The sequence below is a fragment of the Kogia breviceps genome, chromosome 7 (assembly GCF_026419965.1).
Source record: "Kogia breviceps isolate mKogBre1 chromosome 7, mKogBre1 haplotype 1, whole genome shotgun sequence".
Classification (NCBI taxonomy): Eukaryota; Metazoa; Chordata; class Mammalia; order Artiodactyla; family Physeteridae; genus Kogia; species Kogia breviceps.
In genome coordinates, this window is record NC_081316.1 from 106,898,456 (window position 1) to 106,923,998 (window position 25,543).

The window sequence follows — 25,543 nt, forward strand, 5'->3', positions numbered from 1 at the left end:
GGATGTGGAGTAGAAGAGGAGATAAGGCAGGGGCAGAAGGTCAGGAGAGACGGCCAAGAGGAAGGGAAGAAGCATGGGAGCAGGGGAGAGTCTGCGTGGAATGAAGGGGAACCTGGGGAAGTTGGAGTGAGACACAGGCCGAGGAGGAGGGGTAGGGATGGAGGCAACTGGTCAGCAGGTGAAGAAGAGGTTTTATAGGTTTTCAGAAACCAGGAGAGGAGAGGGTGGCCAGCGGGGTCCAGAGCTGTTTGCACAGAGCTGTGGGGTCAGAGGCGAGGCCAGGCAGGAGGTGGGATGTTAGAGACCCACTGGGAAGCCTTTGCCTCTGCTTCCAGACATTCTTGCCCATCTCTGGCTGTCCACGGTCATTTTGAGATTGGCTCCCAGTCACCCTTCCCCCACCCACTCCCAGGTCTCTGGGCTGCAAGAAGCCAGTCCACTGCCCTTTCCCAATCACAGCCTGATGTGATTGATGGCTTTGGCATCGCTCCACCCTGGGTTTGAATTCTCTGCTATTTTCTAACTGTGTCCCCTTGAGTGTACACATAACTTAGTATAACAGGTCCCCTCATCTGTAAAAGTGAGAAAAGAATGCATATTTGGGGAGTTGTCCTGAGTACTGTCAGCTGATACACATAGAATACCGAGCTCAGGGCCAGGCACAGAGTAGCTACTCAGTAAATGGTGGTCATCCTGATTAGTCTAGCCGACTGTCACTCACCCTGCCACCACCCGGGCCCCACCCTCCAAGCCCTTTGAGGCTGGATATGAGCCCGCCCATCCCACGGCCCTTCCCAAGAGCATCAGCTCCTGTGGAGAGCCCACAGGGTGTGAGCCTGCTATGGGGCAAGGATGGGAGGGTGAAGGGAGGAGAAGGCTGAAAAGATTGTCACCATTTTCTACGGTCCTGATTAAAGGATTAAAGGATTAAAGGGGAAGCTTTGCCCCAGCTGGAGGGCCAAAGATACAGGTTAGACTTGGCCTGATCTTTGGAAAGAAGTTCCTGAGGGTTCCTAACTCCAAATTTCCACCCTCTTCCGGCCTATTTCTCACTGTGAATTGGGGCTCGCCACCTACCCTCTCCCCACCACCATTGCTAAGTCGGGTAAAGATGAATAGGGCAAGCAGGTAGAAGAGTGCAGAGGCAGCCTGGGGTAGAGCGTGACTGAGTAACAAGGCAGAGGGACAGGAGTTTGCCCATTCATGTGTCCGGTTTATCTTCAGGCAAGCAAGAGTTAATCCTACTTCTATCATTTGAATCCTAAAATGAGGGCTGCAGAGGGCCATTGTCAGTAAAAGTATACCCTGACATATGAATCTTCTCGACAACACCCCCAAGCTATGCTTGAATACCTTCCGGGATGGGGAGCTCATTACCTCAGAGAAACTCAACCCTCTGCACAGCTCTGACTTCCACTGGATCAATATCTGCCTCTGTGCGCCAGCCCTAATGTTTCACCCTGGGGCAGAATGGGTCAAGGCGAATCCCTCTCCTCGTGGCCACAGCCCCACCCACTGTATTAGCCATCAGCTGTGACACACGCTTCCCCTCCAGGAGGAACACACCCCCTTCTTTTGCCCATTTGCCCACAGGAGGGTCTCAGTCTGTTGAGGCAAACAGTTCTAGTCCTTATGCCACCTGTTTACAGGGAATTTGTCACAGCTGAGAAGCAGAGGCAGCTGCAGTTGGGATAAAAGTGACTTTGCCAAGGCTGTAAGGGACAGCCTCTCTCATGGACTCCAAAGAAGCCAAGCTGAGCACACAGTGTCCACTTGCCCCCCTTCCCGGCACCTCGTGGACTCTCAAAGTCATTATTGCCAGAGAAAAGGAGAAGCTGCTTTACAGGCTACCTACTCCCAACTCATCTATTCCCACCACCTCCCTCCCACAGTCTTTCTCCCTTTTCTAGACAGAGGCCTCCTCAGCCCTGCAAAGGAGTGGGGTCCTAGGCTAATCTGTTTTAGGACCAAATTTATGGGCCATGTCACGATGCCAGGATATAGTTCTAAGATGAGCTTCCTTCCCCATGGCCCTCTGGAGCTCTCAAGCACTGGATGGCCGGAGCCTGTCCTAAAAGGTGGTGGGTGCCCCGCACACCAGCATGGTCGCAGGCAGCCAGGAATGACTAGAACCTGGCAGGCTTCAGGGTCAATTTCACCACGGCCATCCGAGAAGAGTGCCTGCGGAGCCCTGCCAGCGTGGACCTTCTGAGCCCCTGAAGTGCCAAAGGAGGAGGGCAGGAGACCTCAGTGGGGACCCATGCTCCTGTGCACCCAGCTGCCCAGCCATACGTCACCAGGCACTGCCCCAGCTTCCTCTCACCTGAAGTTTTTTAGCACAACACCTGCAAGATGGGAGGGAGACAAGTGGCCTAAGATGGACCATATACAAACCAGCATGAGGAAAGGCACTCTACTGAGGTGTGGAATGGGACTTGCAATGGCGACTAAAACCAAGCTCTGTCATTAGCCTACTGTGTGACTTTGGGAGGATTACTTTCCCTCTCTGAACCTCAGCTTTCAAAACCGTGCCCTTACAAGAAGCATGGGGGCCTCTTTTTGTTCAACTCAGGCCCACTGGGGAGGGGCAGGCAGGAGCCTGGGCTGGTGTGGGCTGCTGTGCCGAGCTGTGCCGAGCACTAGGCTCAGACTGGGTGTGGCCTGTGGGAAGAACAGGCGGCCTGGAGCCAGCTGGGAGATCCTGGATTGTCCTTGACCTATCGTGTGGCCTTAAGCAAATCACTTCCCCCATCTGGTCCTCAGTTTCCCCTTCAGGATAATCAGGAGACTTGGCCAAGTAGTCCCCGGCATCCCTCCCGTCTCTGATGTTGTAAAGATCTACTCTTCCCCCTCCCCCGCTCCTTTTGGGCCTCCAAACCTGTCCTAGGGACTCTGAGAGGCTCCGCATACAGACTACTATTCCGGGACAGCCGGCCATGGGCAGGCCGATGGCTGTGCCTGAGCCATCAGGCTCTCCTCTCCTGCAGGGGCTCCGGCGGGAAGCAAAGGAGCTGTGGGAATGGAAAGGCACCAGCACCTCAGGTGGGGGACACAGGAAGCCGGTGAGCAATTCTGAGCTGCAGGGTGGGAGCTAGCCCTTTCCGTACACGGCAGCTGCTTCCTCAATCAGAACTACCTCCCCAGGCCCCAAGCAGGCTGGGTCCCAAAACATCAGTTTAGGGGAGACACCTGAGCCAAACCCAGTCCTCCCAGAAGCCAGGCCCAGCTCCCAAGTGTCCTCCAAGTGTTCTGGGGGAAAAGCCTTGGACTGAGTTAGATGCTTTGTCCACCCAGAAGGAACCAGCCAGAATCCCCAGCACCTGAGTCCACAGTTTCCTATCTGTTAAGTAGGGAAGCATCCTCTCTGACATCCCATCCTTGGAAGGACTCAGGGGCTTCAAGGGCAGACATCCTTTTAAACCAAGGTACCTTTGGTTCTGTCAAATACCAGCCATCTCTGTTTAACGCTGCCGCCTTCTCTCTGGCTTCTTTCTCCGGTAGTAGCAGCTGCCGGCATTAGGACTATGAATGTTAGGCTACTCCTAGAATATTCTAAAATGCATCTGACCACTAAAGCAGTGGCGAAGGTCTCTGGGTTGCCAGGGAGCAGGCAGAAATGACAATGAAACCATGAGAAAAGTAGAAACCAAGCACTTCAACATTTCCTTGCATTCAGAAAGCTGAGGGTTTTCTTATCAGGTGAGCCTCCTAGGCAAGAGTGTGTGGGTGTGTGTGTAAGAAAGAGAAAAATGCAAAGAGATACAAAAACAGAAGGCAAGAGAGGAAAAGACTGGGTTGTCTGGGAGAGCAGAGCCCCCGGGCCAGGTGGTTGCCTTTGGTCCTGAATTGAGGGCCGATTCAGCAGCACGTAACTAGGATAGAGCAGTTCGCAGATGGGACATGAGCGACCTGATTCTTCCTTCAGCCACCCTCATCCGTGAAGTTGCATGAGGGCAGACTCTGCACCAGCTGTCAGCTATTGCTCTTGAGCCCAGAGCAGATGAAACAGATGTCTGCCTAGTCAGACACAGCTTAGAAACGGGGGGCAAGAAGGATGGCCCATCCACCCACGGAAAGAATAAACAACATCGGCATGACAGTCAGCCTTGGGGGCATAAACTGTTGTCATCTTCCAGAAATAACCAAGAGCCCTCCAAGAACTGGGTGTTTAGCCACCCTGTCCCCAGGGTGCTTTCAAGGTGGATGGAGTACCCCAGGATTCTGTGAAGGAAATGAGGGAAGAAGAGGAACCATCTAACAAGAGGGGAGCAGAATAATCTCGTCCTTGATGGGGACCCAGCAGTGTCAATGGCGTCACCAGGAAAGGAACAACAGGACTCCTTGTGACAATCCTGGCACCGCCTCAACTTGCCCCACTCTGCACCCCTGAAAAAAGTCACACTCAAGGGATGTTCAGGGGAGACCATCTGTTTATTGCAGCCAATAAATCCAAGCGATGAGACAAACTGCAACAGAATCTGTCTGCTCCCCAAAGCAGACACATCAGGGCAGTTGGGTCACAGAGGACCATTTCAGTTTCTCTCTCCACCACCTCTTCCATTACCACATAGCACATAAATCCTAGAAAGTGCATAAGTAGTTGTGTTTTCCCCTCCAAGTGCACAAAGAGCAATAAGAACATTCCATAATTTGCCTTTGGTGAATCAACTCAAAACACTGAGAAATGATTGTTTCCCCCTCAACGTAACTTTCGGGGTGGATGTAGTGAGATGTTTTATATTTGTATATATATAATATATCTCTACCTATACATAGACTATGTGCAAACGCATCAGCAAGCTTCAATAAAGGAAGACATCAGCAAGAGGCACAGCAAGAGACACAGGCTGTCTATCCTTAAGACGTATGTAGGAAGAAAAATTTCTCCATTCATCACCCGTTCCAATTGCACCAAGCCATTCCTATGGCCTGGGACTGTCTTTTGGACCTGGCCAGTATTTTCAATCATCCATCTGCTTAACCTGACCTTGCAAATACTTACCGGCCCAACCGCACCAAGGAGACTCACAGGGAGAACTATGGATCCAGCTTTTCCTTTTTATAAACTGGGAATAACTGTGATTAGTCCAGAGCTAGGGGGCAGATAGCTATTTCCAAAGCCAGTTCCAAGGCACCTCAAGGCATTTCAGTCCTGAAAAAATGTGCTTTGTTCTTATAAGCTAAATCCCATGGGTTGGCAAGCCCATCTCTCTTTACAGGGGCCCTTAATTAGGAGAAAGGGGCAGATAGGGGGTTCCAAGAGAGCAGGAGAGGCAGAGGCTGTTGAGAAAACCAGCAGGCTGAACCCAGCAGAGCGCAGTGATGGGAACATGCGGCCAGAAGTAGGGCTTGAGCCCCACGGTGCGGGAAGAGGTATGCACTAGAAAGCAGGGTGCTGTGGAAACATCTCACCAGTCTTCCACCTCTACTCACAGAAGCCCCATTTCCTTTCCAGCCTCATTGCCCTGGGGGAGGCAGCTCTATGAGGCCTCTGGGAAGAGACTCTAAGAGGCCCGGGAAGAAAGTGCATATGAGGATGGGTACCTGAGACAAAGGTGGTTCCTGGCCCATCCCCATCTGCTTGGGCGCCTGAGGCCCCTGGAGAGGGGTTACTCTCCCTAGGACCCTCTAGGTCAGGGCAGAGAAAGGAAGGAACCCAGAAGTCTTGGGCTTCTTTATAGAGAGTTAGGACTTTTTAGAATAAACCTAGGGAATCTTGCAAACAATTTCCCTAAATGTTATGAGTCCTGGAAAAAGAAAAGTTCCCAGCGTCCACACAGATCCTCACTCATCCTGGAAGAGGAGAGCACTTAAGAAGTTGCCAACAAGTGAAATCTGCAAAAGCTGCAGACATGTTATTACAACCACCCTTGGTCTCAGCTGGAACGAGGGTGCCCACTACCCATCTCTCCCCTCTCAGCTGGTTGGCTCCAAGGATGGGCAATGTCCACCCATCCCAGGCATCCTGGGGGCTTAGCCCGCCCCCATTGGCAGTGTGCTGATTGGCAGTTAGGTACTGATGAGCTAGAATTTCCAGGTGAGCTGGACTCATCCCACCCAGGAGCTCTCAGGCTGGTTGCCCACCCTCCACTCTGTGCCCACTCTGTCTGGCCTCTCACCCTCTTCCCTATTGCATCTTCCCTCTTTCCTTCCTTTCCTCCCTTCCCAGGGCCCAGATTCTGGAATCTCTTCCTTTTTCTCCTACTCCAGCCCTGGAAGCAGTGGCTGCAGAGGTGGAATTAGATGCACCAAAAAGAAAATTCATCTTGGTCCCCACAGTGCTGACCTAGCAGTTCCCAGCTCTGTTATGGCTTTGGTGCATCTCCAGTACCTGGCCCAGTGCCTGGCACATAGGAGATGCTCAATAAATGGATGTTGAATTGAAGTGAATTAAACTGAATCACCCGTATGCTATTGCGCTCTCCCCAAAAAGGCCATCTGCTGGGCAGAGGCAGAGAGGGGTCTCAGAAGCTGTCAGAGTCCCATCTCTACCCCCTTTCCCCAGACTCCTGCCCTGGGCTCTGACACCCTGAGCCCGGGCAGGGCCTGAGCTCTGAGAAAGGCTGGGAAGTGCTGCAGAGGGTCAGCCTGGGGTGGGCGTGGGGCACTCCAGCAGCTCTGCCCTCCCGGTCCCATCACCCCGTCCCTGCCTTAGTCACAGCCTGGAGGGGCTGGGCTCCAGGGAGGTGAGCAGGGCTGGAGGAGCGCACCTCCCTCTCCTCATCTCCTTCACCTCTCTGTCTGCAGAGGCCCCTCCCACTGGGCAAAGTGTGGCTCTATTCATCCAGATTGGAGACTGAGGAACCAGAGGAGAAGCAGGCCCCTCGGTTGTGAGTTTGAACCTCAGTCTCCCGGTCTGCAGTATGGGTGACTTGGCTAGCTGATCTCTGAGGATCTTCCAAGGCAGTTTCTCTCTGTCTCTCTCCCGCCCCTGAGGCTTGAGCAATTCCCTCTTCGTGTGAGTAAAATGGCAGTGAAAGTTGGCTCCCCACAAATGCTACTTTCCTCCCCCCAGAGAGAACTGTCGGGGCAGGGGAGGGTGTGACATGGCTCCAGATGTGACATGGCCACAGGGTCTCAGAGGCTACAAGGCTCCCCTCATGCTTCCCTCAGGGCCAAAAGCCAGATGAAACCCTGCTGAGGGTAACGGGGAAAGTCTGAACAGAAGCCCCAGCGAGGCCCCCGCTCTGCACACCTACTCCTCTGAGGTCGTTCCCACCCCCTCCCTCCTTATCTCCGCACCTCAGCTGCTCCTGGCCCAGGTGACGGTGGCCACCCTGGGGGAGAAGGCAGTCAACCCTGAACACCATTTTACAACGGAGCCCCCAGCCCCTCGTCCCTCAGCTAACTTTGCAATTGTCTCCTGTTAGTGGGTAGCTGCGGTGAAAAATGACCACCACCTGGAGAAACACGACTCCCCGCCCCCCATGGCCTAGCTCAGCAGCCCTTTGGTACTTTTCTTGCCAAAAATCCCAAGGGCTTAGCAAGCCCACAGAAACCCAGAGGCTTCTGCAGTAGCAGCTATCGAAGGAGAAAGGTGAGAGCAGAGCTCCCTGGGCCAAGGCTTGTCTCCAGCTGCCTCCAGCTTCCTTCCCTTCAAGGCCCGGGAAACGCACGGTCAACCCTCCAACACACCCCCAAGTTATAGGAACCCATCACCACCCCCATGACGGGGCTGCCCAGGGCTAGCAGCAGCTCGGGGAGAGGAGGCATGCCACACCCCAGGTCTTCCCGAGGCAGCCAGCAGAGCCCCGTCCCACCTGCAGGTCCCCTCTGAAGCTGCCACCAGACCAGTCCACGCTGCCCACCCTCCCCCTTCTCTCTCTGCGCCCCTCCCACAGGCCTCGTGCCTCTTCTCAGAGGCTGGCAGTTTTGAGCCCTCTTCTCCCTCCCCCCAGGGCCCACACATCCCAGACGCCAGGGCAGGTTTCTCGAATCAAAGAGAGGTGAGTCTCTCTTGGTGCAGGGTGGCGGATACGAAGGGAGGGGTTCAGGAGGCCCCAGGTCAGCCCTGGGATCCTGGATCGAGAGAAGCACACCAAGAGAGGGCAGGCGGGGGCACACTGTGCGGGGCGGAGAGTGGGAGGGAGACAGGACGCAAGGGAGGGGCTGCAGGGCCGGCCGCCCGCCCCGTTACTTGGTGCCATCGTCCGCGTTGCCCTCTCCATCCGTCTTGCCCTCCTCCTCCGTCTTCAGGTCATCCGTGCTCAGTTTCTGCTCTTTTTTCCTCCTCACACACTTTACTACCATCAGCACCAAGATGACCACAGCCAGAAAGCCCCCGACGGAGGCGCCCACGATCACGGCCACAGTGGAATCCCGCTCAGGGGGCTCTGGAGAACGAAAGGAAACAGACCCTCTGAGCCCTAGGGCTGGAAAAGGGAGCCTCGTCCGCTGGCCCCTGCTCCCTGCAGTAGGTGTGGGGTGGTCCTGACTTTACTCTCCTCCGTGGAAAGCATTCTAGTCAAAGCAAAAAATCAACCCAGGCCATGGAGCTCTAAGCGCCCCACCCACCCCATAATCCCAGGGCACCTAAAAGCCCCAGGGGAGGGCAATATAATGCAGTATCCAAGAGGATGGACTTTGAGGTCAAATGGACCCAATATGAGTCCTGATTGTTATTATTTATTAATTGTGTGACCTTAGGTACCTTACGTAGCCTCAGTTTCCTCATCTGTAAAATGGGAATAATCATAGTACCTCCCTCACAGGGTTGTATGAGGATGAAGTGAGATATCGCATCTAGAGAGTTTAGCCCTAGCTATAACTGAGACACAGCAAGTGTCCAATAAATGAAAGCTGCTCTTGGGATTCTTAAGATCGTGATCATGCTGGATAGCATTATCAGGACTCTCTGAGACATAGTCCTCAAGGACTGGAAGGAGTAAAACAGATGCCTTCCACCCAGCGCATGCTGTTGCTTCCACCCCTCAGGAGGGCACAGCCTCTCCCAAGGAGCCCCGGCAAGTCCTGCTGGAGAGTAGCTGGGTGGGAACGGGCAGGGTCCCCCAGCAGCCCCTCACCTTCCATGAGGACTTGCAGATAGATCTTGCCGTGGCCACGGTGGCGGTCGGGTGGGTTCATGATGTAGCAGTTGTAGGTGCCCTCATCCTCCAGCTGCACGTTTCTCAGTGTGACTGACACGTCATACTTGCTGGGGTTCCCTGAGAACTCCACGCGGTCTCGGAACCGCTCCAGCTTCAGGTTAATGATCTTCATGCGGAACTGGAGAAACTGGGGGGGCAGGAGGCGAGGGACAGGATAGGGAGCTGGATGAGCAAGGAGCTGCAAGGACAGCAGGATGCCCTTCCTCCCATGCCCCCCTTTACCTGGAAGAGAGGCAGTCACCTCTAGATCTCTGCCACCCTCCCAGGGCCACCCAGGCACGACAGCACACCTCTGCCAGTGCCCTCAGGAGCAGATAGCCCACCAGGGTATGCTAGGGTCCCGGTACAGTGCAGGGGCAGGTCGTGGGAAAGGGGAGCTTCAGGCTGAGGGGCTCCTGCCTCCCCCACCCCTGCCTCCATCTGAGAACTCACCATCTCCTCAGAGCAGTTACTACACTCCTGGTAAGTCCAGTTCAGGGAGAACTGTTTGTGGTTCACAGTGTAGCAGGAGTTGAAGGTGCAGGACAGGCGGGCATCAGAGCCATTGAGGACGTTGAGGGTGGCAGGTACTGTGACTTCCATGCTCCTCCCCGGTGGCACTGTGGACAAAGCCACAAGCTGGTGAGGATTCTGGCGGACAAGGCCAGGGAGGGGGCAAGCCTCTGCCCCTGGTGGGGAGCGAAGCAGAGCTAGGACAGCTGGCGGGGCCCCTTATGGCTGAAATCAGGGGGTGGGGTGGAGTGGGTTGGGCAAAGCTCCTAAGCGGTAACTGATGTGGCCCTTGGAGTGGAGAGAGAGCACATCGTCTGTCAAGCCAGGGCCAGACAGATGGCCTCAAGCCTTCCCTCCAGCTGGCTGTCCTGCCACAGGCCTGTCATGGCCGCCTGATGGCTTGGACGAGGGGCTGCACAGTGCTGGCCTCAGTTTCCCCTTCTTCCCACCGCTTTCAACCATCTCAGCCCTTCCAGCTGAAGCTGCAGTGTCCCCTGGGGGCAGGCAGCCTTGAGGACAGATGCAGATTCAGAAGGCCTCGCTCGCTATACCGCAGGGCAGAGTCAAGCCGTATGCCCAGTCCAGCCCGGCCCAGCCCCCTTCTCTTCCTCGGGCTCCTGGCAGGGACAGCAGATGAGCAACAGGAAGGAAGAGATGCCCCAGAAGAATAGGCACAATTCGAAGGGATCAACTGATGGGTCTACAAGGACAGGAGTCCCTTTTGGAGATGCCAGGCCTGGACACACCACAGCAAGGAGCTGATACAGGCTGCAGGGACAGCAGGGTGCAGAATCCTCTGGGGAGCACTGGACCTGGTCCAGGAGCCCTGAGTGTGTGGCCTGAGAAGGCCCATCCCACTCTGACATTCCAAGCAGGGCCGAGTCTAGGGTGAGGGGAGCGAGCCAAAGCCCTCCCAGCTGAAGCTGCAGTGGCCATCCCACCCCCCGCCCACAGAGGGTCAGAAAGGCTTGGGCACAGGATTAAAGGGGGTGCCCACCCTCAGGGTCATGCAAACTCCTCCTTAAATTTTGCCCCCCAGGCACTGCACTCACCTCACCCTCGCCCTGGGCTGAATTCTAAAATTCTCTGCCAGTATGGTCAAAACCTCATCCCAAAAGATGAATATTCTTTATAAAGGAGAAGCAGTAATGCTCAGTATCAATCATTCATTCACTCATTTACCAAATATTTATAAATCACCTCCTGTGCCCCAGGCACTCAGTCTAGGCCCCAGGGATTATTGCTGTGACCCGGGCAGGCAGAGGCACTGTAACATGGAGCTTATATTCTAGGGAGGGGGACAGACATTAACAGGGAAAAGAAGTAATGTAACTTTAGCTATTGATTCACAGGCAAGGGCTGTAAAAAATAAAGCAAGGTGCAGGGTGTGTTTGACATCAGGTGGTCAGGGAAAGCTGCTCCAAGCAGTGCCCTGTAGGTGGCCCCCGACTAAAGTGAAGGAGTGAGCCATTTGAAATTTTGAAGGAATCCAAGGCAGCAGAACATCAAGAGGGAAGTTCCAGCGGTTGGAATGAGCATCCGGGGGGCAACTGGAGAGAGCTGAGGTCCCAGAGTTAGGCCAGGACCAGGACACTATTCTTCTGAGTGAGAGAAGAAGCCGCTAGGGGAGGACAGGGGTCAGCTAGGAGGCACGGAGACCCCAGTGGATGTGATTCAATCCTAGCTCTGCCTTCTATCAGCTGGGAGAACATGGACAAGTTCCTCCATCTTCTGAGCCTCAGGGCCCTCCTCTGTAAAACGCAGCTGATGATACCTACCTCCCGGGGTTATGGTAATAATTAAATAAGATAAAATATGTAAAGCAAAGGGTAGGGAAATTCCCTGGCGGCCCAGTGGTTTAGGACCCGGCACTTTCACTGCTGTGGCCCGGGGTTCAATCCCTGATGGGGGAACTAAGATCCCGCAAGCTTCAAGGCACAGCCAAAATACAAATAAAAAATAAAAATAAGGCAAAGGCTAGCCTAAATCCTCCTCAAGTCCTGCCCCCTAAGTAGGAAGGGCTTCTGGGGCAGTCTCCCGGCAGGGGCACCTTGGAGCCTGACCCCTCAGGGCAGCCCCTTGGAATTCCCCTGGGTTGCACAGGGCTGCCGTTTTGCAAAAGATTTCGTTGTGCAACGCTGCCGGGCCCCACCCCAGGAGCAGCAGTCTGCAGCCTGGAAGCAGGGATAGCGAAGCCCTTCCACCCAGCTCATCCCTTTGGATGAGTGGCCAGGGCCAGTAGGCAGGACTTAAGAACAGGAGATTCTCTGAACTGCTGACTAGGGAGGTCAGGACCGAGCCCTAGATAGAGGGACAGGCACACGGCTCCACCTGCAAGGCCAGGCTTCCAGGTGTGCTGAAGTGCTCATCAGGGAAATATGAACTGGAGAGGCTGAGCGGCAGCCCCAGGAGAACAAAGCCCAGTTCCCATCTCCTCACTCTCACAGCGTTATGAAAGCACGGAGCACAGCGCCAGGCTAGGAGGAGGTGTGCTGAAAATGCCATCTCCGCCCCCGCTCTGCAGAGGCGGAGGTGTATCTTCAGGGAAGGAGCCTGGCAGGGCCTTGTCCTGAGCTTACCTCACATCCCAGGAACACCTTGCTTCTCTAGCACCTTCCCTGGGAAGGTTCTGCGACCTTCCCAGGGCACCTGAGCAAAAGGAGCCTCCAAGTGGCATTAGGAAGTAGGTCCCACACATCTGGCGGACCCATCCCTGCCTCTGTCCCTCCCCAGGCCACGACATCACTCCAGAGACAGAACTTGAACCCTACCAGGAGCTCCCTCCATCTTGAAGGAGCTGGCACTCTGCTGTGCGGGAGGGCAGGGCCCTGGGGAGCGAGGGGCCTTTTCTGGCCACCAGGAGGCGGGCAGACTGAGAAGTGCAATGGGGGTCCTTCCCCGCATCCCTATGGCACGGCCTGCAGGAGGCACCAGGCGGACACGTGTGCCCTCTAGTGGTCAGAGAGGTCAACCGTCAAGTCCCAACTGCAGAGAGAGGAACAGGAGTCACCAAAGCAGGGGGAACCTCAGGAATTGTAGATCCGGCTCCATCATCTTACCAACGAGGAGAGTGAGGCCTGAGAGAGACACACAGCAGGTAGGGACAAGCTGGGTCCCAAACCACGGTTCCTGACTCCCAGTACTGCACCCACTTCCGCCTGAGGTCTCCGAGGGTCCCAGCTCGGGGCAAGGGCCTTAGGCCTTTCACCAATCCAGGCCCTCATTAAAGATGAGGAAATCATCCCGCAACGCGGACAGAGCTGTGAGCAAAATCCTGGGCTCCTGATGAACTCTGCTGCTTCAGGAAATTAGCCGAATCCACCGCTAGGGCCACAAAAGGACTTCATAGTAACAACAAGGTGCTTACTGTGTGCCAGGCGCTGTTTACATACCCTAGAGATATCACCTCATTTAATACAACAACCCTATTATCACCCCCACTTTCCAGGTGGGGAAATGGAGCACAAAGAAGTTAAATGAATAGCCCAAGTTCACAGCTGGTAAGTGACAAAGCTAGATTGGAACCCAGGCTGCCAGGCTGCCAGGCTCTAGACAGCAGGTTGAGGGGTGGAGGCTGGGTGAGGGGGTGTTTTTTGTACCGAGGGGTCCCAGGGCTCAGTCCTCCTGCTGTCTACATGGCAGGTCCAGCCCCCATGTCAGCCCCCAGCCAGTCAGGCTGGCCAGAGGGGAATGGTCTTCTTTAAAGGAGCCTCCATACAAGGGGGGCTCACAGACTTCCTGGTTGTCCCATTTGGGACCAGGTCTGGAGCCTGAGTCTCTGATCTCCAACTCACAGAAAGGAAATGATTCAACAAGGGTACCGTAAGGATGTGGCTTTTGAGCTCAGTTCCAAAACTTCACCAATGCCCAGGGCCCCTCACTCTCTCTAAGGCGTATCTGGGCACCTCAGGCCCCACGTCATATACTTTTCTAACTGGCCCGTCTTGCAGAGATGACAAAAATTTGCTCATCTCCTGTCAAACACTATTTCCTACAGAGACTAGAAGTTAATTCTCTTCACGCCTCTTTCTAACCCTACAGCAACCTATGAGGTAGGTTAATTTTCTTCTTGGTTAAAAAAAAAAAAAGAACAGAGTTTGTCTAAGCAGAGAAATTAGTCCCCACCCTTCTGGAACACGCTGTGTCCCAGGGAAGCCCCTGCCACCCAGGTGACTGTGACACGCAGCCCAATTCCTGGGCTGCCTAACCATTCAGACCCACCGCCTCAGGTCTCCCTCCCAGGCCAGGCCACCCCCATGCAGCCAGGAGAGCACATGTCCTTGTCACCCCTCACCCCCAATCGCCATTGGCTCCCTGCTGCTTTCAGGATCTCGTCCAGGCTCCTGGGCTTCTGAGCCCTTTGCCATCTGAGACCATCCGGCACCCCAGCCTCATTTCCTGTCCTGCCCCCAACCCTTCAAGCCTCCTCCACTCCAGTGACCCCGGAGTTCTTACTTTTCTGAAAACATTGCCTTCTTCCACCCCTCCGTGCCTTTGCACGTGTTTTTGCTGCAGGTTGGAAAGCTCATTCACCCTGCTGCCCCTGAGCCCTCCTGCTTACCCCGCAGATCCCAGCTAACAAGGCATCGCCCCCGTGGCAGCTTCTCCAGTGCCCGTGCCCTCTCCCCAGACCGGGAGGTTTCTGTCCCTTCCAGACCGGGAGGCAGAATGGCATAGTGGCCAAGACCAGCGCTCTAGCACCGTGGTTTGATCTTAGGCGAGATGGTTCACCTCCCAGCACCTCAGTTTCCTCATCTGTAAAATGGGAGACAACAATAGGCCCTGCCTCCTAGGGCTGTTGTGAGGATTGAATACTAAAACATAAAGCTCACAGCAGTGCCTGGCACATGGTCAGCCCCCACCAAAGGTTAGCTGCTAACAGCACATGGGATGCTGCATTACTATTTTTTGTTTATGTTCCCTAGTCCCTCAGGAGGGTCTGGGGAGCTGATTCTTATTTATCTTGGCATCCCTGGACCCAGAACAGCATGTGACACACAGTGGGCACTTGATAGAAGTCTGCAGAGGGAAGGGAAGGCATTTTCCCCTGTGTGTCCGTGTGCAGTGGGGTTGAGTGAGGACCAGACTCCACTTTCTAAGCCTCGCCTAACATAACCCAGACTTTGGTAACCAGGCCAGTGACCGTGGAGCCAAGAGTTTTGAGAAAACTCTAAGGAAAACCAATCATTTGGATTGCTTCTAACAGAAAACTAGTCTCATGTGCTTCTGTCATGTGTACAGCAGGTTGGCCAGCTGTCCCCTGTCCTCTTGTCAGCTCTGTAGTCATCCTCACAAACCCGGGCCCCGTCTCAGTCCCCTCCCTTGTCACTTGGGACATCTCTCCATCTTGGGGACTGATGCTGCTACAACCACCAGGGTTCCATTGTCCACTTGAGCCCTCGGCCTTGGAGTACCAGGGCATGCCTTACCACAGCACCAGTCACATTCAAGTTCAAGGTCCCTACTCCTGCACCCTCCCCCCATCCAGGTTTGCAGAGGCTTTAGCTTCCTCCCACCACCGCCTCACAGCCCCCATGCCCTGACCTCTTCACCCTAGATTCCATCTTCCTCTAAGCCACACCCTGGTCCTGGTCCCCGAGCCCCCTTTCTTTCTTCACTTAGATAAGGCTCTCCCTCCTGCAGGAAGCTCTCCCTAAGTCCCCAAAGAGGTTGCCTGTCCTCCATCCTCATTTCCTTGCACGCAGTCACTCACCCAACTCCCCTCTTTTGCCTGTACTTAAGATTCTTTGATCCAAATTATTGTTACTATAGCAGCATCATTTCTTAAATATCGGGGGCAGTAGAATTCAGTGGTTAAGAATGGGGTGAAGCAAAAATAAACTCAAAATGGATTAAAGACCTAAATGTAAAGCCAGACACTATAAAACTCTTAGAGGAAAACATGGGCAGAACACTCTATGACATAAATCACAGCAAGATCCTTTTGACCCACCTCCTAAAGAAATAGAAATAAAAACAAAAATAAACAAATGGGACCTAATGAAACTTAAAGCTTTTGCACAGCAAAGGAAACCATAAACAAGATGAAAAAAACAACTCTCAGCATGGGAGAAAATATTTGCAAATGAAGCAACTGACAAAGGATTACTCTCCAAAATTTACAAGCAGCTCATGCAGCTCAATAGCAAAAAAACAAACAACCCAATCCAAAAATGGGCAGAAGACCTAAATAGACATTTCTCCAAAGAAGATATACAGATTGCCAACAAACACATGAAATGATGCTCAACATCACTAATCATTAGAGAAATGCAAATCAAAACTACAATGAGGTATCACCTCACACCAGTCAGAATGGCCATCATCAAAAAATCTGCAAACAATAAATGCTGGAGAGGGTGTGAGAAAAGGGAACCCTCTTGTACTGTTGGTGGAATGTAAATCGATACAGCCACTATGAAGAACAGTATGGAGGTTCCTTAAAAAACTAAAAATAGAACTACCATATGACCCAGCAATCCCACTACTGGGCATATACCCTGAGAAAACCATAATTCAAAAAGAGTCATGTACCACAATGTTCATTGCAGCTCTATTTACAATAGCCAGGACATGGAAGCCACCTAAGTGTCCATCGACAGATGAATGGATAAAGAAGTTGTGGCACATATATACAATGGAATATTACTCAGCCATAAAAAGAAACAAAACTGAGTTATTTATAGTGAGGTGGATGGACCTAGAGTCTGTCATACAGAGTGAAGTAAGTCAGAAAGAGAACATCAAATACCATATGCTAACACATATATATGGAATCTAAAAAAAAAAAAAAATGTTCATGAAGAACCTAGGGGCAGGACGGGAATAAAGACACAGACCTACTAGAGAACGGACTTGAGGATACAAGAAGGGGGAAGGGTAAGCTGGGACAAAGTGAGAGAGTGTCATGGACATGTATGCACTACCAAATGTAAAATCGATAGCTAGTGGGAAGCAGCCGCATAGCACAGGGAGATCAGCTCGGTGCTTTGTGACCACCTAGAGGGGTGGGATAGGGATAGGGAGACGCAAGAGGGAGGAGATATGGGGATACATGTATATGTATAGCTGATTCACTTTGTTATACAGCAGAAACTAACACACCATTGTAAAGTAATTATACTCCAATAAAGATGTTTAAAAAAAAGAAGAAGAATGGGGTGAAGTCAGACAACCAAAGGTTCAAATCTCAGCTCCCCTTAAACTACTGTGACCTTATTGGGCAAGTTACTTAACTTCTTTGTGCCTGTTTCCTCATCTGTAACGTGAGGATCACAATGTATCTGCCCCATACAGTTACCAATTGCCATGAGGACTAAACAAGATACACAGCGTGTGGGCACGTGAAAAGAGTTCATAAAGGGTAGCTATTATTGAGCACTTGCTATGTGCCAGACTCACAAAAAACCCAGGCAGTAGGTATTCTCCAGTTCACCCAGGAAAGAACTGAAGCTCAGAGGTGAGTAACTTGCCGATAGTATGAAGTAAATGACAAAGGTGGCTTTAAACCCAGACTGAGTCCAAGGCTCATGCTGTCTCTACTGCCTGAGCTTCCCTAACACTCCTACTCTGTTGTTAATATGCTCAGTAACTCAGCAAAGCTCATAGGCCTTATCGTTCAGGCTGTCGGGGGCCCTGGGCTGTCTCTAGCACTCCAGCCCAATATCCAGCACAGCATGCCAGAGAAGGGGAGAAAATGAGGGAGAGAAGGAGCGAGAGAGAGGCTTTGTGATGGGGACTATTTCCACTGACAGCCGTTGAACTGGATCCTCACTTGCTATGCCAGCAATGAGTAAGTTTAAGAGCAAGAAGAAAATGACCTATAAAGCAGGCTTGCAAGTGACTCACTAGCCCATCTACCCACCAGGAAGCCCATGAGTGGCCATGTATGAAATTAGCATTTGGATCTCTTGACAGTCAGCAAGGTGGGGCTGGACAGTTCAGAGACATGATCCAAAGTGCCACAACCACACTCATGTGTTCCTTTTTTTTCTTTTTTTTTTTTCTGATCCCTTCACCTGACCCCTCCTCCACTCCATCTGGACTAAGCCAGAGAGCTTCTCCATCAGTGCCTGCTTCAGCAGTTCTCTTCCCAATGCAGAGATCATTCCTCAAGCCTGCTTCCCACCTACGCCTCCACACACTGCAACAAATCGGTGGTACAGATTTCCAGGAAGCCAGACCCAGACTCAACTTTCTGCCCCCCTACTCCCCCGTACACTCTTTTCTGATATCTTAAATCCACCAGATTCCAAAGATCAAGGTTCACAGAAGCCCCTTAAGGGAGCATTAAGTCCCAGGAGATTTGTAGCAGCTAAAAGAAAATATCCGTGAAGAGGCTCTGCACATCAGCCTACCCTCGGCCCCCAGCCCCACATACGTCCATTTCAGGGAAATCCAAAGAAAAATCACCTCCCTTGACAACTGACACCTCCGAGGAACACTCAGATCCCCTGACCCAACGTTTCTGCGCCCAAGTCGTCCCAGCGTTATGCAGTCCCCAGCCACGTCTCCCCCCATCCCCGCGCCTCCCTTCCCAAGGACAACGCCAAAGGGAGGCTCAAGCGATGTCTTCTTTCCTGCCCCCGGCCCCCATCCTCCTCCTGTTGCGGCTGCACTTCTGGACCCTCAGGAGCATGCAGATGTGCAGTCGAACTTACCCAAAGAGAAAAAGAGACTGAGCCCCGTGAGACTGAAGGCAGGGCGAGGTAGCCAGGCATCTTTGTGCATTTTCAGAGACTGAGATGTTAGTCGGGTGGGATAGGGGAGAGGGTGATTTGAGGGGCCGAGGGCTACCGGGAAGGAATGGTTAAATGCTAAAAGAAAAATGCACGGATGTACTTCAAAGACACATACAACATTAAGGAAGCTTTATTTCCATCTCTCTAATATGGCCGGCTTGTATGTTGCTGCTAAAAAGAGAGAGGGAGTGTGGAAGGGAGAGAGAAAAAAGTGGATGGAGTAAATTTTGTGGTTGGTGGATTTCGAAAAGCAGGTGGGAGGGCATAAAAAAAATCTGTCTGCAAAGAGCAAAGTTCCTAGGAAATTTTTACCTTCCAAAACCAGAACTAAACCATGGCCTGCCTTTCTTCTTCACTTGGGTGATTGTTGGAGTTGGAAAGTTGTTTGAGGAACCCATTTACTTCAATGCTGCTGTGAGGGTGAATTCTTTTTGTCATTTAAAAGCACCCAAAAAAGGAGATGCTAATTTTTGTTTTGTTTGAAAAGGGTTCAGGGAAGTGAGGTGGGAGACTTTCAGGAAGTAAGAACTTCCGCATTTTTCTAGCATTTCCAGTGAAAACAGAACAGCAGGTTAGTGTAAAAATACCTAAGAGCTCTTACAATCATTTGTAACATGAACTTTTGGGGAATCCTGATTCAATCAAATCAACAGTAAAAAGACACTGTTGAGATAATTGGGAAGAAAATAAATATGGACTGGGTGTTAGATTATATTAATGAATAATTCTTGATTTGGTGCGGGGGGGGGGGTGAGTGGGCGTTAAAAATTTTTTGTGGTTGGGACTTCCCTGGCCATCCAGTGGTTAAGACTCCGTGCTTCCACTGCAGGGGGCGCGAGTTCAATCCCTGGTCGGGGAACTAAGATCCCACATGCCCCATGGTATGGCCAAAAAAAAAAAAAAATTTGTGGTTACGTTCTTTAACATCTTTATCTATTATACACATTGGAGTGCTTATAGGTGAAATGCTATGATGGTTGAAATTTGCTTTAAAATATTCCAAGAAAAAAAGTGTGGGGGGGGTAGGTGACACAAGACCAGATGCTGAAACTGGTTGTTTCCTTGGTTCAAAGCAAACACTCAATAAACAGGTGCTGCATAGCTGCACAGGGGCGCCTTGAATGAATGAATGAATTTGGAGAGGAGTGAGACATCGTCCACATCATCATGAAGGCAGTACAATCTAGCTGAGGCCACTGAGGCTGTCCTAGGCTGGGGAGGGGTGAAGCGGGCCAAATTTGGGTGGCAGTTGCTAAAGGCAGAAAGGCGGAGAGGAGGCCTCTGTGCTTCTCCACACCAGAGGTGGTTGTCCATGCCTGGATCTTGCACAGACTCTGTCGCCAAAGTTCCTCTGTCACTTCACCAGAGTCTGGCGGCAGCTGGCTCATGCATTCACAGAGCTCACAGCCCAAGGGAAGGAAAATCAGAGAAGAAGAGATGGGGCAGCCGAGGGAGAAAAGCGTCTTCCGGTGGCCACAACCCTCAGGCCCCAGGCCTCCTCCGCTGTCAGCGGTGGCCCGGAGAGATAGATTGGCACCAGCCCGTGCCCTGGTTCCCACACAGCCCCTCGGCCAGGTCTGCAGCACCATGTCAGCCCGAGAGTTTTGGTTTGACATAGCCGGCCTCCTCCTTTTTCTTAATGCAGCTGAGCGTGCCTGTGAGGCCCAGGGAAGCTGATTACCGGGCTCACTTGGTCTCACACTGGGTCCAGACGCTTCTGTTTTGGGGACATCTGAGACAAGAAGGGGATCCAGAAGTTCCTTTGCCTCTATCCAGAATTTGGCTAAGAGAAACCATGTATATGACTTTATAGCCTTTGTCCAACTCAGCCTTCCAGGAACCAAGGGTCAGAAGGCGCCAGATCAGGGGAGAGACACCCTGGCAGGGTGAGTCGGGAGGAGAGCTACCCCAGAACCTCCCCTCAACTCACGTGGGCCTCCAGATGCCCATTCGCTCCAAAAGAATACGCTTTCCCCAAGAGCCAATAAAAGCCTGAGAAGCAGAAACTTGAAAAGGTATTTTGCAGAATGAAGACACCACTGCTGAAGACTGGCCATTTGGGAAATGAAGACTTACTTTCGGCATTTCTACCCAGTGCCATTCATCCGTGAAGGTTTTATCAGACAACACTCAATTACCTACCCTACTGGGGAAGACTTTTACAAATAATCTAAAGGAAGGTAGTTTCCTTTTACCTTTGGAATTTGCTGCTGAAGCTACAAAGGGCCTCCCTAGGTACCACTGCCTTACTGGACCAGCATCCTCAGCACTACCTGGGATCTCCTTCGAAATGTACTGTCACAGGCCCCACCTCAGACCCAAAGAATCAGAATCTGCATTTTTAAGAAGCTCTTTAGGTGTTTCTTGAGCACAGTAAAGTTTGAGAAGTAACACCTTCAGCTAATACTAAAAGGCTTGCATCCCAGGAGCAAGGGGCAATGCAGAGGCCAGGTTTGCGGGGTTGGGGAGAAGGCACCGGCAGGCAGGAACAAACTTAGGGTTAAATGGGCAGAGCAACCGGCGGCCTGCTCAGGGATAACAATCTCACTCACCTCTCTCCTCTGCCCGGGCCCTTCCCAAGCCATTCCACACCAGGCGAGGTTTCTCTTACCCCGCATAGGGCTTCACATCATGGTGTCTCTGCCTTTGCAGTTTCCTCTTCTAGGAATGCCCTTCCTCCCTTGTCTACTCAGCCAGCTTCTAGCCCTTCTTCAAAAATCTGCTACAGGGCTTCCCTGGTGGCGCAGTGGTTGAGAATCCGCCTGCCGATGCAGGGGACACGGGTTCGTGCCCCGGTCCGGGAAGATCCCACGTGCCGCGGAGCGGCTGGGCCCGTGAGCCATGGCCACTGGGCCTGCGCGTCCAGAGCCTGTGCTCCGCAGCGGGAGAGGCCACAACAGTGAGAGGCCCGTGTACCACACACACACAAAAAAAATCTGCTACAAAGTAACCCCTTCTTTGTGGTAACTACATACCTCTCCTCTCTCTGCTGCTGTGACCCTAGGTCCATTCACTCATTTATCAATTCCCTCAGTCAACAAACTCAAATATCTTTTTTTTTTTTTTTTTTTTTGCGGTACGCGGGCCTCTCACTGCTATGGCCTCTCCCATTGCGGAGCACAGGCTCCGGACGCGCGGGCTCAGCGGCCATGGCTCACGGGCCCAGCCGCTCCGTGGCATGTGGGATCCTCCCGGACCGGGGCACGAACCTGTGTCCCCTGCATCGGCAGGCGGACTCCCAACCACTGCGCCACCAGGGAAGCCCCTCAAATATCTATTTAATGTCCCCTATGTGCCAGACACTAGGCTAGAAATCAGAGACCCAGAAATGGGTGATATACAGCTCACCCTTTGAGAGCTTACCTTCTAAATCGGGAGACAAATGTATCAACTCCCATCTACAGTACACCTGGGTTGCCCGAGTCAGGGAGTGTTGTCATTTTTTGTTTATACATCTTATCTCCCCAACTAGACTGTATCTTCTTAAAGACAGGGGTTGTGTCTTATTCTTTTTAGTTTGTGCTGGGCCACTGCTGGTCCCTGAGCAGATGAAAATGAATGAATGAATCAATGTCGATTTTACATCTGAGGAAAGAGCAGAAACTCCATCAGCCTGACCTTCCACAGCCAAAGTGTGGTAGAACCAGGACTGGGAACCAGGTCCAGCCACTCCACACCCTAGGAATTCCATTCAACAAGGGATTGTTCCACATGGGGTCAGATGCTGCAACGCTCACAGAAACGACCTAAACAGGATCTCTAAGAGTTTAAGATCTCTCGCAGAAAATAAAGCCTCACACCCATGAAACAATTAGAGAACATCAGAAGATAAAATCTGGTAAGTGTAGAGACATCTAGGAAGATGTGAGAAATAGGAGATCACCCAGGCAAGACTCAAGCAGGGCCTTAAAGGAATGTTGATTTGGGAAGGCAAGAAGGAAAAGGGAATTCCAGGCAGGGGAACACCAAGAGCAAAGGCTCATAAGCACAAAAGACAAAGGTATACGGAGCAGAGGGTTCCTGTCATGGAAAAAAAAAAAAAAAAAGTGAGAGATGTGGATGGGTAGACCAGATGGCACCCAACCTCAGAAGGCCATGAACATATCATGTGGAGTTCAGACAAGGGCTTTGAAAGTTCTGGGACAAGTAAATCACTATTACTCTCACCATCTACGAAATAAGAAAGGGTTTAGCTTTCTGTGAAAACTCCAAGTTCCCTTATTTTTTGATAAAGAAGGGCTGTTTCGAAAGTTGGGCTTTATAGAAGTGGTAATGGATCGCCTGATCTCCCTTGAAGGAGACCAAACCACATTTGCAAACCAGCTGGCAGGGACAGAAGGTCAGGAGTCTTGAGAAACTTTGTTTATTCTTAGTAAGAAGATAACTGGTCTATGTTGGGATAAAACTTGCAACCTAAGGTTCTTTGGGTCTAAGCAACTGAGCCAAATCAGTGGCAGTGTGACCCCTTCCACACACACACACACACACACACACACACACACACAGAGCTAGTGTTTTATAAAAGGAAATTGCCAGCATAGACATGCAAGCATATGGACTAGCCAAAAGGAGAAAGAGTGGGGTGGCAAAGAGAAACAAAAGACAAAAGGGCTGGCGGAAGGCTGCAGCCTTTAATAGAGGCACATCTTCTGCAGGTCTGCAGTGGACAGACAGGCTGAACTGTTTTCAGTTCCAACAGCCAAACTCTGACGGTGCCAGATTAACTATTATTCTTGGGTGGCCCCACCCCCTCCACCCTTATGCTGCTTTCTGTTGGCAAAAGCCCACTTGCTTCTGGAAGCCTTTGAATATGGGAGCATCTGGTGTCCTAGAGACTTAAAATACTACAAATTTGAGTAACAAAACTGCTTGGATCTACCAGGAGATCCAGCTTGCTCCATCTCCAGCAGGTTTCATACCCTTCAGAATGTCACCGCTTGGAGCTATGCAAAGCCCTTCCCTGAGCTCAGCTTCCTAACTCTTTCTTTGAATGGGAAGAGGGACTTAGGTATTTAGGGTTTTTCAAGGGCTTCCTGCCCATAGAAATAAAAATTAGATAGCTAGTGGGAAGCAGCCACATAGCACAGGGAGATCAGCTCGGTGCTTTTTGACCACCTAGAGGGGTGGGATAGGGAGGGTGGGAGGGAGGGAGATGCAAGAAGGAGATATGGGAACATATGTATATGTATAACTGATTCACTTTGTTATAAAGCAGAAACTAACACACCACTGTAAAGCAATTATACTCCAATAAAGATGTTTAAAAAAATCTAAATTTAGAAAACCCATTATAATAAATAAATAAATAAATAAACATACTCAAAACGGATTAAAGACCTAAAGCTACGGCCTGACACTATAAATCCCTTAGAGGAAAACACAGGCGGAACACTCTTTGACATAAATCACAGCAAGATCTTTTTTGACCCACCCCCTAGGGTAATGAAAATAAAAACAAAAATAAACAAATGGGACCTAATGAAACTTCGAAGCTTTTGCACAGCAAAGGAAACCATAAACAAGACGAAAAGACAACCCTCAGAAAGGGAGAAAATATTTTCAAATGAATCAACGGACAAGGGATTAATCTCCAAAATATAACAGCTCATGCAGCTCAGTATAAAAAAACAAACAACCCAATCAAAAAATGGGCAGAAGACGTAAATAGACATTGCTCGAAAGAAGATATACAGATGGGAACAAACACGTGAAAAGATGCTCAACATCACTAATTATTAGAGAAATGCAAATCAAAACTACAATGAGGTATCACCTCACACCAGTCAGAATGGCCATCATCAAAAAATCTACAAACAATAAATGCTGGAGAGGGTGTGGAGAAAAGGGAACCCTCTTGCACTGTTGGTGGGAATGTAAGTTGATACAGCCACTATGGAGAACAGTATGGAGGTTCCTTAAAAAACTAAAAATTGAACTACCATATGACCCAACAATCCCACTCCTGGGCATATACCCTGAGAAAACCATAATTCAAAAAGATACGTGCACCCCAATATTCACTGCAGCACTATTTACAATAGCCAGGACATGGAAACAACCTAAATGCCCATCAACAGACGAATGGATAAAGAAGATGTGGTACATATATACAATGGAATATTACTCAGCTATAAAATGGAATGAAACTGGGTCACTTGTAGAGACGTATACGGACCTAGAGACTGTCATACAGGGTGAAGTAAGTCAGAAAGAGAAAAACAAATATTGTGTATTAATGCATATATGTGGAGTCTAGAAAAATGGTATAGATGAACTTATTTGCAAAGCAGAAATAGAGACACAGATGTAGAGAATAAACGTATGCATACGAAGGCGGGAAACGAGGGTGGGATGGATTGGGAGAGTGGGATTGACATGTATACACTACTATGAGTAAAATAGATAACTAATGAGAACAGAATGTATAGCACAGGGCGCTCTACTCACTGCTCTGTGGTGACCTAAATGGGAAGGAAATCCAAGGAAGAGGGGATATACGTATACATGTGGCTGATTCACTTTGCTGCACAGCAGAAACTAACACAACATTGTAAAGCAACTATACTCCAATTTTAAAAAACGTAGCTCACTTAAGATTGGATCAGAAATCAAAGACCCACAAAAGACCTGCTCTTTATCCAGGCCCTGAATGGCTAAGAGGGGAAAGTGGGAGGCAGAGAATGAGGAAGGCGGCCCTGTGGGAATAAAGACGAGGAGATCTGAGCTGGGCCCAGACTAGAAATAGGAGTTCAGAACCAAAGGATTTTAAAAACTAACCTCATTAAATCTTACAACAGTAACCCAACGGTAAGGGAGCCTCACATTTCAGACCAAGAGTTAAAGCAGTGGCTGTCCGCTTCGGCGACGCATGAGTGTCACTTTTGAAAAAGGCAAGTGCCCCAGCTCCACCCACGAATTCCAAACCAGAACACCTCTCGTGGAGCCCAGCAGAGAGCCACCAGCCACTCTGATACCCAGCCAGAATCAAGAAGCACTGCGTTAAATCAAAGAGCTGTATTCACACCCCACTTCCAACCCCATTCACCCCCTCAAAACTTTCCCAGGCCTCAAACCAGTCCCCGGTGCATAAGTCACAGCAGGGCTTTCCTCCAGTCACTTCAATTCTTTCAGGAGTTCCAGACCATAGATTCCTCCCCAAGACTCCCCTTGCCCCTCAGCCAGGGTAGAAACACAGGATAATTT

General features: G+C 51.1%; 1 protein-coding gene across 2 annotated transcripts; it reads right to left on the reverse strand.

Moving 5' to 3' along the window:
* Positions 1 to 4,412: 4,412 nt before the first annotated feature.
* SCN2B (sodium voltage-gated channel beta subunit 2) lies at positions 4,413 to 18,553 on the reverse strand. Of its 2 annotated transcripts, none has more exons than XM_059068279.2 (4): positions 18,260 to 18,553; positions 9,540 to 9,706; positions 9,024 to 9,234; positions 4,413 to 8,333 (listed from the first exon to the last, which is right to left on the reverse strand). In XM_059068279.2, exons 1-4 carry the CDS (start codon positions 18,327 to 18,329, stop codon positions 8,134 to 8,136), a joined length of 648 nt encoding a protein of 215 aa, XP_058924262.1. In that variant the 5' UTR covers positions 18,330 to 18,553; the 3' UTR covers positions 4,413 to 8,133. The 2 variants fall into 2 exon arrangements, with proteins under 2 accessions (XP_058924262.1, XP_066895124.1); XM_067039023.1 differs by lacking the exon at positions 18,260 to 18,553 and adding an exon at positions 18,012 to 18,186.
* Positions 18,554 to 25,543: the final 6,990 nt, after the last annotated feature.